The sequence below is a fragment of the Melanostigma gelatinosum genome (genome assembly GCF_949748355.1).
Source record: "Melanostigma gelatinosum genome assembly, chromosome: 8".
In the NCBI taxonomy this organism is placed as follows: domain Eukaryota; kingdom Metazoa; phylum Chordata; class Actinopteri; order Perciformes; family Zoarcidae; genus Melanostigma; species Melanostigma gelatinosum.
Genome location: NC_136641.1, coordinates 24194467 through 24207755, shown reverse-complemented (window position 1 = coordinate 24207755; position 13289 = coordinate 24194467). Strand labels below are relative to the sequence as shown.

At 45.2% G+C, this 13289-nt stretch overlaps 1 protein-coding gene across 1 annotated transcript in view; it reads right to left on the bottom strand.

Annotated features, from left to right (window-relative positions):
- The window catches only part of fgd (faciogenital dysplasia), a 49788-nt gene that overhangs the window by 5016 nt on the left and 31483 nt on the right, over positions 1-13289 (bottom strand). The window contains exons 2-13 of the mRNA XM_079273915.1: positions 11786-11956; positions 10545-10746; positions 9699-10296; positions 8005-8094; positions 5155-5291; positions 3850-4006; positions 3472-3610; positions 2086-2144; positions 1374-1520; positions 1166-1258; positions 980-1059; positions 253-283 (exon numbers count right to left, since the gene is read on the bottom strand). Coding sequence (XP_079130041.1) covers positions 253-283; positions 980-1059; positions 1166-1258; positions 1374-1520; positions 2086-2144; positions 3472-3610; positions 3850-4006; positions 5155-5291; positions 8005-8094; positions 9699-10296; positions 10545-10746; positions 11786-11956 — 1904 coding nt within the window. The remainder of the gene's footprint in view (positions 1-252; positions 284-979; positions 1060-1165; positions 1259-1373; positions 1521-2085; positions 2145-3471; positions 3611-3849; positions 4007-5154; positions 5292-8004; positions 8095-9698; positions 10297-10544; positions 10747-11785; positions 11957-13289) is intronic.

The following is a 13289-nucleotide window of genomic DNA, read 5'->3' as shown; positions in this document are numbered from 1 at the left end:
GATGTATAATGTGCTAAATGAGCAATAATGAGAGGCTTTTATTCGAGAATATAATTTCCAAACACACTGAATGAGTGTGGGGAGGAAAATCTTTGCTCATTCCATTCTGTAATAAAGCAGAACTACCAAAGGCACAGCATGTGTGCAGGAGAGACGGGGAGTGTGTGTGTGTGTGTGTGTGTGTGTGTGTAATGTGCGTGGGCGTACGACTGTATCGACGCCACCATGTGTGTGTGTGTGTGTGATACTTGCCTGAATCCAATCTTCTTTCTCCTCCGCCGTCCTGCAGAGCAAATAAAAGATCATGAGACGAATTTATTCCAACAAAAAATACAGACGATGAAATACCTCAGCCTATTCAAATATTCACCTCAAACAGTGCATTATGGAATGAATGAATACATATTCATAATCCTAATGAGCTTTGTGTCCGTCTATTTTACAGTCTATGACACTCTAGCCAGCAGGAGCTAGCTAGTTAGCTCGCTTGCTCAGGCTTGCGGTTGGTTGGTGACCCTGCATTTGATTGGCTGAGGGGTGACTGGCGATGACAACGACAGTCATGAAATGTGATGTTGTGAAATAAAAGTCACATTACAAAAGAAAATGTGACAATAATTTCAATAAAGTAATAAAGAAAATAATATCAAAAAATAATAAAGATGTTATACTCAATTTATGCAATGACATACAGTAAACATAAACTTTAACTCCGTTTAAAAATAATAAAACAACATTTAATAATAATAATTAGAATATTTAGAAGAAAAAGAAGAAGTTGAGTAAACAAATGAAATTTTGCATATTATATGACTTTATTTATTGATATGATTTTAACATCATGCATTATTTATTATTATTGTTATTATTTAACACTTGGGGGCTTCCATACAATCAAACTGCATTTTATATGGAAACAGCACATTTTCAAAGGCCACTTGAGTCTGGAGTTTTTCTCTGCTGATACAAATGTCTCTACCTCGCTTGCAGCTCCAGCGACCGCTGCTTGCCGATGATGGCAAACGTGTGAGGAAGGTTCTGCTTCACGTTCTCCTGCACCTGAGGTCCAGAAACAGAGGAGATCAGATTTGCAGCGAGCAGAACACATCGAAGTCTAGCGGCGACAACAAAAGATGTCCAACAGAAGCAGAGAGCAGGACTTCACCTCCATTCCAGCGATGTCGATCCTCTCTCTGACACTGAACTTCTGTCCCATCAGCCGGAGTTTAGGCACGCAGTATAGCACCATATTGTTGAACTAGAGCAGACACAGATGCTGCAGTTAATGAGCAGTGCAGATAACAAAGGCTCCCACGTACAAAGACCCTCCAGCAGTCTGATACTTCTCTACTGTAACACGTCAGTCCTCTCACCAAGTAGAGGTATCGGTCTTGTGCTGTTCCGTTTTTGGCTGACATCTTCTTGATATGGCCTTCTTTGATGAGCTCATTGGCCGGGTTAACTATGTCCTCCTCTCCTCCGAGCCGCTCGTAAACCTCCAGCAGCTTGTGCATCTTCTCCTGAAATCACGAGGCGACAAGAGGATGAGGAGAGCAGAAGCAGGAAAGACACAAAGACTCTTGAGAGTGAGAAGACACATGGAGCTATGAGCCAAACGCCTCCAGAAAGGGCTTTATTTGTCTTATGAGGTAAGACTCTCTCATTCATTCATGAGTTTCCCAGCAAGGCAGGAAAGCAGGTATCATACTTCATCATCAATTCAACACACTTCTCAGCTCGAGTTGTTTTTTTAAGGATGTCATAAATACGAGTAACATGGCCAGACGGAGGAAAGAGATGAAGAGTGTTAAAAAGTCGGCCAGGCTTCCGCAAGCTGTGCAACTGCGAGGCAGGAAATGGCAACTTCCTGTCTGCACCAATTCAACTTGTTCACTCCCTCAGACGAACGCTTGCAAGGTTGTTGACCGACAGTACAGCATCAGCAACTCTTCGATTGAGTAACACGTTGGCTGGTTTTTACGAAGCTCAGCGAGACGGCGGAAGAGTGTTGAAAGGAGTTTCGAGAGAGGCGACAAGGAGAAGAAGAGAGAAACAGAGAAGTGTGGTGTTGAGTTGAAGTCTTACCATTTTCCTGATTGCTGCGTTGGAATGGTTAGCCGCTGTAGAGATTAGCTCCAGTGCCTCTGTAACAAGCATTCACAAACATGTTAGCATAAAATCCAACTGAAACAAACCGCAGATATCAATCAATCGCTCTCTTTTACACACAGAAGCAATGTGTTTGTTGCTCAGTGAAAAATAAAGAGGTCAGTCTAGCTTTATTTTATAGGTTGACCAGGATCAAAGGCTTAACATTCACATAAAACAGTGCATGCATTAGGCTGGCTTTCGGCCGGCAGTGAGGCCTGTGAGCACCTGAGTCAGCCGTCTTAATCATGGCCTACGTAAACACGAGAGACACGCAGCCGCGGGAAAGCAGGTCCAAAACAACCGTGATGAACTGCTTTTCAACTGGAGTGGACGAGAGAAAACCCCTCCACACTCTCCAAACAGCACAGTGTGGTGAGGCTAATGCTCAGGTAAACGGAAACACGGACGCTTGAGGACGTCGGATCACGGAAGATGGAATGTTGGGGCTTTGAGAGCGACGCGTTGACCTGATGTGCACTCTGTCTCGACCGGGCAGGAGAAGAAACTACACACAGAGCGTCGTACTGACATCTGCGTAACGAGAAGCACTGGAGCTGCTGAACGTCCTGCCGGCATCTGCATGATAGACGGACGGGTCAAACGCACAGGACTTTCACTCAGGAGACGGCTGTTCAAGTACCGTGCGAAACCAAGTCAGCTTTGACTTCTTTACTTTTGTTGCATAACTTACACACTTGGGACTAAGATAACTGACACGTTGGTCCTGAATCCCAAACATGCTGCTGCCTTCAATTCTGAAAAGTGAAGCCAAGTGCCTTGAACTTGCACTTTGTCAAATGGCCATGAGGGGGCGACTCCTCTGGTTGTAATACGTAATGGTGTTCTTGGTTTTACCTCCAGTAGCTATGGAACTGGGTTTTTTTTACGAGTGAGTTTTTTGAGGTTAGGGTGACAGACTAGGCTGCTGTATTTGATGTGTTGGGAAATAAGATTGTGTTTTGGAAGTGGCATAACGCAGTAAGATACCTCACTAAACCAAGAATGTGACGATATGCATCACAGAGGAATCATGAAAACAATGCTTCACAGCCTCGTGTAGGCTGAATCTCTTCAACTAGCTCCTCAACAAGGTGAACGTGGAGCAGCACGGAGGCTTAGCGCTCTCAAGCAGCACGGTGAAGCGAACTCTTGGCTCCTTGTACGATGACGTTCATGCCACATGTGCACATCAGTGAGGAGAAACACTTCCAGGTGAACGTATCAATTCGATTAGCTCAGGTGAAGCAGAGGTAAAAACAGGTCGACGGGAAGAAAGAAAACTGGAAGTTCATGAGCAGCGTGAGCGTCAAATTGTCTCACTCTCGGCGTCTTTTCGGTCCAGAGCGTCCTCGGGCAGCTTCTTCAGGTAGTCTCTGAGCAACAGCTCGTAGCGAGGAATCCTTTGGACCGGCTCCAGCATGTGGTGCTGCAACGTCAGGTTCCCACACACATCCTGTTTCTGTTGGTTCAAACACAAAGCAAAGATTTCAACTGATAAACCGTGGGAAAGAACAACAACAACTGTTTTGTGGTGCTATGAGAGGACATACATCCTCTTCAGTCATCTAAATGTGTCTAAATGAAACCCGCTTCTAAACCCAGTTGTGTGTCAGAGTATTCGAGTAGTGAAAACCATTAGATACATGCATGAGCAGATGGAAACACGGTGGAAAATGCTTTGAAATATATACTGCCTACCTGTATGTTCTGGACGACGCTCTTGAACTGAGAAGACCGCTGTGTCCAGGTGTTGACCAGGTCCATGGCTCGGTCAAAGTTCTTCACATATTCTCCGTACATCTTCATGAACGGAGCCAGTTTCTGGAGGATGTCTCCGATACGAGGGTTGGAGTCCCTACAGCGAACACACGGATTGATGAGAGGGTGAATTCAACGTTCTGCATCTTACAGAAGGTGCTGCTTTCTTCCAAAACTTCACAATTTGTATTTTTTTATTTAATACAATGGGTCTACTGGACGCAGGGCAGCAACACTCTTGATTGGGCATTGCAGCGTATGACGATCGTCTGAAACTGAGCGAGGAAAACACGGGTGTAGATGAGACTGTTAGTTTTCTTTTTAAATCTTTTATCGATATCATGCAGTGTTTTGTTCTGCTGGTGGCTTTTCCTATGTATTTAGGGTAATACATAGTAATTTAGAGTAGTAAGTATTTTCATTAAAAGCACAACATTTAGAAGGGAAGTTCAGCTTGTTTTTTATATTCACATCATATTTAGTTTTCATCACATGTAGCTGGCATTTATGAAAGTTCAATGACATCTTGGAGGCCTTTCCTGACAGCTGACTCGGCGTTTCTCACTGCAGTGAGTCACTTTATGGCGTCGGTTTTATAGACGAGGAGATAAACCTCAGTGAAGTGAGGTCAACGGTTGGCTTGATCGGCTCCGATTCATTCACATCTTTCCTCTCGACACAATTGATAAACACAGATTAACATTTTGACACCAATCGAAGTCATATCACCAAAGACATGAGACAGGAAGCATTGGCGTCATTTTTCAGAAGTAAGAAACAAACGAATACTCAAAAGACTTATCTCAGGCACATAGTTGGGGAATTCCAACAACTTAATCCTTCTTAAGAGCTTTCTCCCTGAGGTTCACTGTTCTGAGTAGCCGCGTGGTCGCTTGTACCCGTTTTTAAGCCGTTCTATCCGAGCCGACACACTTTAACGAGTTCCAGAAAGTAACGTGGGGAAACATAACGCGACAGGTGATTTCCCTAAACGCAGCCCTCTAGAGGAGTCATGATCTGGGTGGCTGATGTTGGCACAATAACACACATTGGGGGTCAATTCCCTGCCGGTACAAAATAGGTTAAAACTGCAACCCTGACGCACAAAAACCTCTCGCAACCCGACACCACTGAAGACGGGACGATAACGGCCTCCACTGCCAGCTGTCTGAGCTACAGCACCTCCAGAGGGACGCCACAGCGATGCTATTTGGGAAAGTTCCTGCCGCGTGTTTTATTCCTCACCATTCTCCCGTGATGCGCGTCTTGAGCTCAGGCAGCAGGAACTTGTCATGGAAGCAGTAGATGGAGGAGATGTTGGAGAAGATTCCTGTAATCACGTCCTGAGGGATTCCAGTCTCTGTGAGCTTAGTGCAAAATACCTGCAGAGAAAAACAAACAACGTATGTTTACAAACACTCGTGCTACTGTTTGCAAAAAAAACCTCAAAATCTGTCTCCTGTTCATAAAGCGAGCATGCAAACATAGACAGTTTCCAAGTTCATGTCAGATGGGATAAGGTGCTTCACCCATCACCTCCATCACCCCCCGCTTCCCTGTCACTCACAGCAAAAGGGTTGACGCCACTGTTTCCATAGAAACCACCGTCGTGCGAAAGTGCTGTGACAAAAACAGGAAGTGAACCGTGAGGCTTCTCTGCCCTCAGTAGTAAATACTCCACAAGCGTTCTGTGATAGGGCAGCAGTGCATCTCTGCACCACACGAACCGAGCAAAGAGGAAGAGGACTCAACCGCCGCCAGTTCATTCTCATCACAAACACGAGTGAGAACTAATATAGGCTGGAAAATACGTACACTAGCCTGTTTACATAAAAAGAGAGACGATCAAAGAGAGCATTTTGGTGATCAAGAGGTCGGTTAAAGGAACCGTGTGCGGCATTCAGTGGGATCTATTGGCAGAAATGGAGTGTAATATTAACAAGTATGTTTTCTTTGGTGTATAATCACCCGAAAATAAGAATAACCGTTACCTTAGACTGTGGTTATATCTACACACGTAGCTCGCCGCCATATTTACTACAGTAGCCCAGAACGGACAAACCAAACATTGGCGTTTTAACATTTTTGCGTCGGCCGCCGTAGTTCTCCGACACACTCGGCTCATGGTCGTGTCAGTTGGTTGCAATCTGCAACCTCACCGCTAGATGTCGCCAAATCCACCACACACTGCACCGTTAAATCATTTTCAAGCAGAAGCTTTACTTGTTCCGGCTACTAAACACTTACTGCTCTGCTTTGTTATCAATGATCGTAAAATGAATATATTTGGGTGCTCCGACTGTTAATCAAAGTCCTTGCTTGATTCAAATATGTCAACTTATGCTTTGGGAAGTTGTGATGGGCATTATTGACTATTTCTTGACTAATCGATTAATTGTGATTAAATCTTCTAAATTCAGTTTGGCGCTGAGTTCTCCAACGATGTAAAGTTGAGGCGACACCGATTAGCTTCATTGTCTGGAATAAATTTGATCTCACATCCTTTATCAATGTAGATTATTACAAAAGAGTAAACTTGAAAGCACCAGATGGAGCGCTGCTTAAAACTCTCCTGTCATGTTTGTGCATTGTTTATGGTATTAATGGTATTATTAGTATGTATATGAGGTGTGGTGCAGAATTCTCCATCAATGACTCTAACTAAACAGCTGGATCTGGGCAGCATCATCGAGCCCAAACTGTTTTTTAAAGCGATTTCTAATCATAAACCGAGTTAAGAGTCAGGAAATATCTTTAAACCACAGGATTACAAGTGATGAAAGAGGGCAGTGTGAGGGCAACACACACACACACACACATACATACACACACACACACACACACACACACACACACACACACACACACACACACACACACACACGCTCACACACAGTCACACCTTTGATTGGTACAAACCATCACGGGTGATGTTCACTTCCATCACACCTTTCAAGACCACACTCAAGGACATAAACAGCATCCAAAGAGCATGTATGTGCTGCTTCAAAAAATACAAAGCTGTATTTATACACACTGCACATGAATAAAAATAAACCTCACACACACACACACCAAGTTTCTCACATGATCGTGCTTACACTGCTCTGAGTAATCCAGTCAACAGAGGAAAGGGTTGTTGTCCAGTGGATCACACAGGGCCACTTCTAATCCAGCTCAGCCCTGATCTCAATCACTAAAACCACCGGCACATTTAGGAGATTGAAATTTGGACCGGAGGAATCCAAAACACACCGTCACACTCGCAAACACGCCGACGGAGCAAGAGACGGAGACAGAGACGGAGAAAGAGACGGAGCAAGAGACGGAGAAAGAGATGGAGACAGAGACAGAGACGGAGAAAGAGAAGGAGAAAGAGACGGAGAAAGAGAAGGAGACGGAGAAAGAGACTGAGAAAGAGACAGAGACAGAGACGGAGAAAGAGACAGAGAAAGAGAAAGAGAAAGAGACAGAGACGGAGAAAGAGACAGAGACGGAGAAAGAGACAGAGACAGACAAAGAGAAGGAGAAAGAGACAGAGACGGAGAAAGAGACGGAGAAAGAGACGGAGAAAGAGACGGAGAAAGAGACGGAGAAAGAGAAGGAGAAAGAGACAGAGATGGAGAAAGAGAAGGAGACAGAGACATAGACGGAGAAAGAGACGGAGAAAGAGACTGAGACAGAGACGGAGAAAGAGACAGAGACGGAGAAAGAGAAGGAGAAAGAGACAGATGGAGAAAGAGACGGAGAAAGAGACGGAGAAAGAGACAGACGGAGAAAGAGACGGAGAAAGAGACGGAGAAAGAGATGGAGAAAGAGAAGAAAGAGAAGGAGAAAGAGACAGAGAAGGAGACAGAGACATAGACGGAGAAAGAGACGGAGAAAGAGACGGAGAAAGAGACTGACGGAGAAAGAGACTGAGAAAGAGACAGAGACGGAGAAAGAGATGGAGAAAGAGACGGAGACAGAGACGGAGACAGAGACGGAGAAAGAGACAGAGACGGAGAAAGAGACGGCGAAAGAGACGGAGACAGAGACGGAGAAAGAGACGGAGACGGAGACGGAGACGAGAAAGAGACGGAGGCGCGACATTACCTGGTCGAGGAGGTTGAGTCGTTTGACGTAGGCCTCTTCAGTGTGGAGAAGCTCTTTGGCGATGTTCAGGAGATTCTGAGTCTCTGAGCACTGAGGGGAACAGACAGACGCCGAGGGTGAGGCACGAAAACAAAGATACAAACATGTGAGCAGACACTCCATCACATCACTGAGGGAATCCTCCGGTTCAGCAGGATTCATCAGCATCAACGGAGTTCAAGGCAGACGGGCCACAAAACATTCTGTGAAAAAAAATGCTGATGCGAAAAAGTGCATGTGTCTAAATTACAAGACTCTCTGATTTTTCTTGTCTAAACTCCTTTAAATATCAACACATTTAAATACATATTCCCTCTGCAGTCGACTAAAACATACATGTGCAATACACTGCAAAACTATCTTCTCCTTTTCATCTTAAAAATCTTTTTGGAAGAAAGAGTTCTTCAAGGATTGTAGAAAGCATGGGTCGTTAAAGGGAATGCGAGTCTTCAACAACAACACAGCCCCAAGGTGTGGAGAGGTAAGCTTCAGTCAGGCTTTGTCCACACAGACAATACTTGTGAGGATGTTTTTGTGGTTTTTAAACGGGATTTCATGACAATGAAGAAAACTATCCGCAGACTTATCCTTTAATGCGACTGTCTGAGGTAACAGCCAGCAGCATCCGGAGCAGATTACCGTAACCCGACGTTCACAAAGCTCTTTTCTAGTCGGCGGTTTGGTTCAGGTACGCGTGAAACTGATGTTATCAGCTGAGCTGGTGAAAATCTGTCTCTTTCTCCCATCGTGATTTGATGACTTAAAAATGTACGATTAAACATTAGAACTGTAACGCACACACATCGGGGTCACGAAAAACATCAAGCCTATTGCGACAATCCGGGTTGCACAACTGCCATCTCCAACACAAACACACACCCTTGTGCACACATATACACACACACACACACACACACACACACACACACACACACACACACACACACACACACACACACACACACACACACACACACACACACACACACACACACACACACACACACACACACACACACACACACACGGGAGTTTGAAACTTTCTCCTCCTAAAAAGGACACATTGACAGCACATTTAGCCCACAAGGAATATTACGTGCACGGCTCGAGGTATCAGTGTTGTTTGTGGTCAATCGTCAAACTGAAGGACAAGAGGAAAGAGAAACTTTAGCTCGGCTGCGGGGAGATATCCGTCTCTGGACTCTTTTATCCAGCAGCCATCACGAGCTCCCGTTACAGCTTTTGGGCAGGTATTCATCCTTTTATGTAACGGCAGAGCTGCTTTTAGATACGAGTCAGTCACTTGTGACCGCCAGAACGAGTTCTGCAACAGTGTCTAACGTTTCATGCAGAAGTAGTCTTTGAAACTGTTCACCCAGGCTGAGATAATAATAGACTAAAGCTACTTTTTCCTCGACTTGAAAGGCCTGTCTGAGACGAAGCTTTTTGAACTCGCAGGATGTGCTCAATTCAAACATTCCTTAAAATCATGATGCGACACGAAATATAAAGTAAAAAGCAAGTCCTGCCACGGAGGGGATGGGAGTAAACTGAGAGAAACACAATGGCGGCCTCAGAGGTGTTCAGACTTTGAATTACGGTCGTTCGGGTTTATGGTTGTGACTCGATGATGCTGAAGCATGCGAGCTACTCACTTTGTGCGCCTCCGAGTGTGCGTCTGTCAGATAGCCGGTCTGCGTGTCTGTCAGAGAGTGTATCTCGCCGCTGCTCCCCTCATCCAGGTCGCTGTCCTCGTCCTGCGTCGAGTCTCGCTTGTTGCCCAGGGTAACGCAGCAGGACGCGCTCTCCGTTTCCGTGACGCTGTCGTAATGGTCCTCCTCGTCGATGGCGTCCTCGTTGGGGAACGCCTCCCCCTCCGCGGCGCAGGACGGGCTGTCGATGCCGCTGTCCCGGTTGGGGATCTTCCCGTTCTGCTCCGAGGAGTCCGGATTGTCCAGGAGCTCGCGGGAGGAGCCTTCCTCGTCAAGGCAGCCGACGCCGTGCGCGATGTCGCAGTCGTCCAGCGGGGCGTCGTCCGAGCCGTCGATGTGCACGGAGGCCAGGCGGGAGAGTTCAGGCGCCCCGTGAGTCCGTTTGGCGGCGCCAAGTGCAAGTTTGTCCGCGGCGGAGGAGGAGTCTCCTGCCACCTTCGCCGCGGGGTCCTGGCCGCAGGAGGAAGTGATGTCAGACGCAGAGTCCATTCTTAGACACAAGTGCAGCTGGGACCGTGGGAGCACCCCCAGGATGGGAACCCTGGGAAAATAAAAAAAAATGAATAAAAACACTGTCACACCTGCTTTCATGAAAAGGTTAATGATTAAAACACTTATTTTCATGGAAAAAATAATAAGAGAATGAAAGTCTTTCAGGTTTTCTTAAATTTCATCATCAAGTGATGAAATTCAAACCACATGAACTTCCCTTTGTACGTCGACACACACATCCACACATTTCCGAACCATTGCAGAGCAAAATATGACTGACGAGCCTGAAGGCCTCACCTTGAATTCTCGAACCTCTCGATGAGCAGCCCCACCTTCTGGGCCTCTTTCTGCGGCTGCGCTCCCAAGCCAGGAGGGGTGAAAGCGGGCTTTGGTTTTGGCGGAGGAGGGGGAGCCGGCAGGGGCCTGGAGGGCGGCGGAGGGATCCTCTTCGGTTTCTTGTCTTGCCCGAGGGCGAGCAGGTGCGAAGGTTTAGGGGGCACTACGGACGCAGAAGTCCAGAGGAGGCAAGAACAGCAGAGCAAGAGAGAAGCATGAGGCTGCAGACATTGACAGAAACGATCAGGTAATGCGTAGAAGTCCAAGTGAGAAAACCTCCATGGCTGAACTCATGTGTCGTTTCCTCGTAAGAAAAAGAAAAATGAAAAAAAAAGAGACACAAAACTCTCAAAAAAGGAACAAAACACAGTCCGGGATAGAAACAAATAGTAGCGGTGCAGAGCGAGACCAACACTGAGCTGCAGCTATCTGCCGACTTCCTTATTTCAGAACAGGATGCTGAGTAAGTCACCGCGGTTACAGTTAGAATGAAAAAAAAGAGAAGAAAAAGCACAGACAGAGAAACGGCAACGCTGCCTTTAAAACGCAAACTGCTCTCATGCATGCCTGCACACTACGGGCTCACCGTTTCACTGTCTAGTCGGTATATTTGCACATATTTAGTTTTCAGGAGCGTAAACGTCTGAAACAAGGACATGTGATGATGTGTTAATAACTGGAGCACTTCCTCTGTGTGACTGATAGAGAGAGAGAGGTCGAGTCGGCTTTGTTTTGAATGGTCCGTTTTCTCCTGAGAATGAAGGTGAAGATGTTCACAGAGTCCTTTTGTCATATAGTTGAGAAGTTACATGCTTTAACATTTTCTGACCACAGCAGCTGTTCCAGAAACCTTTTCAGGGACTCAGGAACTCTCCCTGCAGTACCCGCTCCCCAAAATACCCGTGCTCCAGAGTTACCACTTCATCCTGTCAGCATTCAAATGCACTACCATGATTACCATTGTGCTTACAAATAAAGTAGCTCATTCTGCCAACTGGTGAAATATATGATATCATTATATGATCAGATTCCCTTTCTTTAAGCACATCATGATTCTGGTTTTCAATTTTGATAAAAAAGTATTTTTCTACTTGACAGAATACTTTACTTTTTAAAAGCCAATTCATGTTACTGGTAGTTTGTTTTTATATATTTATAAACAGACTTTCAATTATAATGCCAATGTCAGATGCGGCCTTCACCTTGAGGCTTCTGTGCGGCTGGCGGTCTGGGTGAGGTGGAGGGCTGGGGCCGGGGTTTGATGGCGGGCCTGTCGTGACATTGTCTGGGAGTCGGACCTTTCTTCGCCGGCCGTGGAGAACACAAGTAGTCCACCGATCCGCACTGGTACTGCAGAGAGGAGGCAGGGAGGTCTGGAGACACGAAGGAAAAGATAATATCAGGTATAGATCGACATAATGAGACTCGGCGTAATACACGCGTGGTCCCGCCACGCCGATGCGGTGGCGCTGTCTGCAAATAGAGTGCGTGTGAGTGACAGAGTGAGAGAGCCTCTGGACTGTATTCAGTTTCATTCGTTTATTTTTACTGATTTATATCTAAAAATACTCAATTTAAAGACACAGATTGATATCAAGTAATAAGACCAAAACCTATACGCACGAAGCTCATTTGTTTCTACTGAAGACGGAAATCTTAAACCTGCAATAACTCATAATTTGGCCACTTGGATGAAGACAACATTGAAATATCATCATCTTTTAAGACGATATGGCAAACAGTTGTTTACACATCCAGCAGTCAATGAACCCCAGCTTGAGTAAAGTGACGTGTATTTATTGGGGTCTATTTACACCACCAGGACGGTGCATATGGGATAAACTAAAGATAAACTCCACTGCCATGTTTATGGTCATAAAGGAGCGTGTCATCCAGTGCAACAGTGCGGTTCAATGATGAGCTTGTGGACAACAATGGCGGTACTGTGTGTAATATCAGGCTTCAGCTGCTCGGGCGGTTCTTGTTCGTCTCTGCTGCTGTAAGAAGTCCAACTTGTGATGATGACAGCTCAGAGGAAGTGGTCAAAAATAATTAGAAGCCAATTATGCAATAAAATGAATCAGTCAGTCAGTAATAAAACAAGCAGCAGTTAAACCATAAATATATTGTTATTAAGATAAGCCCTGTCGTACACAGTTCAACTGACTCTTAAAGGTACGTGGGTGATTATGCATCTCTGCAAATAGATCATCTTTCAACTATCAGTTATTTTGTAATGAAATCATATATCGAGATATCGTGATATACAATATACGTCATTTAAATTGATAACAAGCACAACTCAAACATCTCTGAAAATCTGATTATTATGCACGAAAGTCCTTCAGTAAAACAGAAAATACTAAATATAGAATTTACACAGGAGTAATCACAACCATGTGGTTATTTCATATAAACATATTTATTCATTGAATTACCAGAAAACGTTCTATATCGTGATAGAAAATATATCGCTCTTCTCTAACTGTTCCTTTAAATCCAGAGAGAGAGACAGATGCGGGGTAGAGGTCGTATAATATAAATATGCCGCTAGCATCACAGTCAGCTGCAGATACACGTCCAGTCAAGGGGAAAGAAACCCCGCTTCTGCAACAATAAATGCTCTGTGGGTGTTTGTGTGTGTCCATTCATGCATGACCTCATCAACCACACAGTGTGGATGCAGTGGCAGCTTTTTGTCAGGTT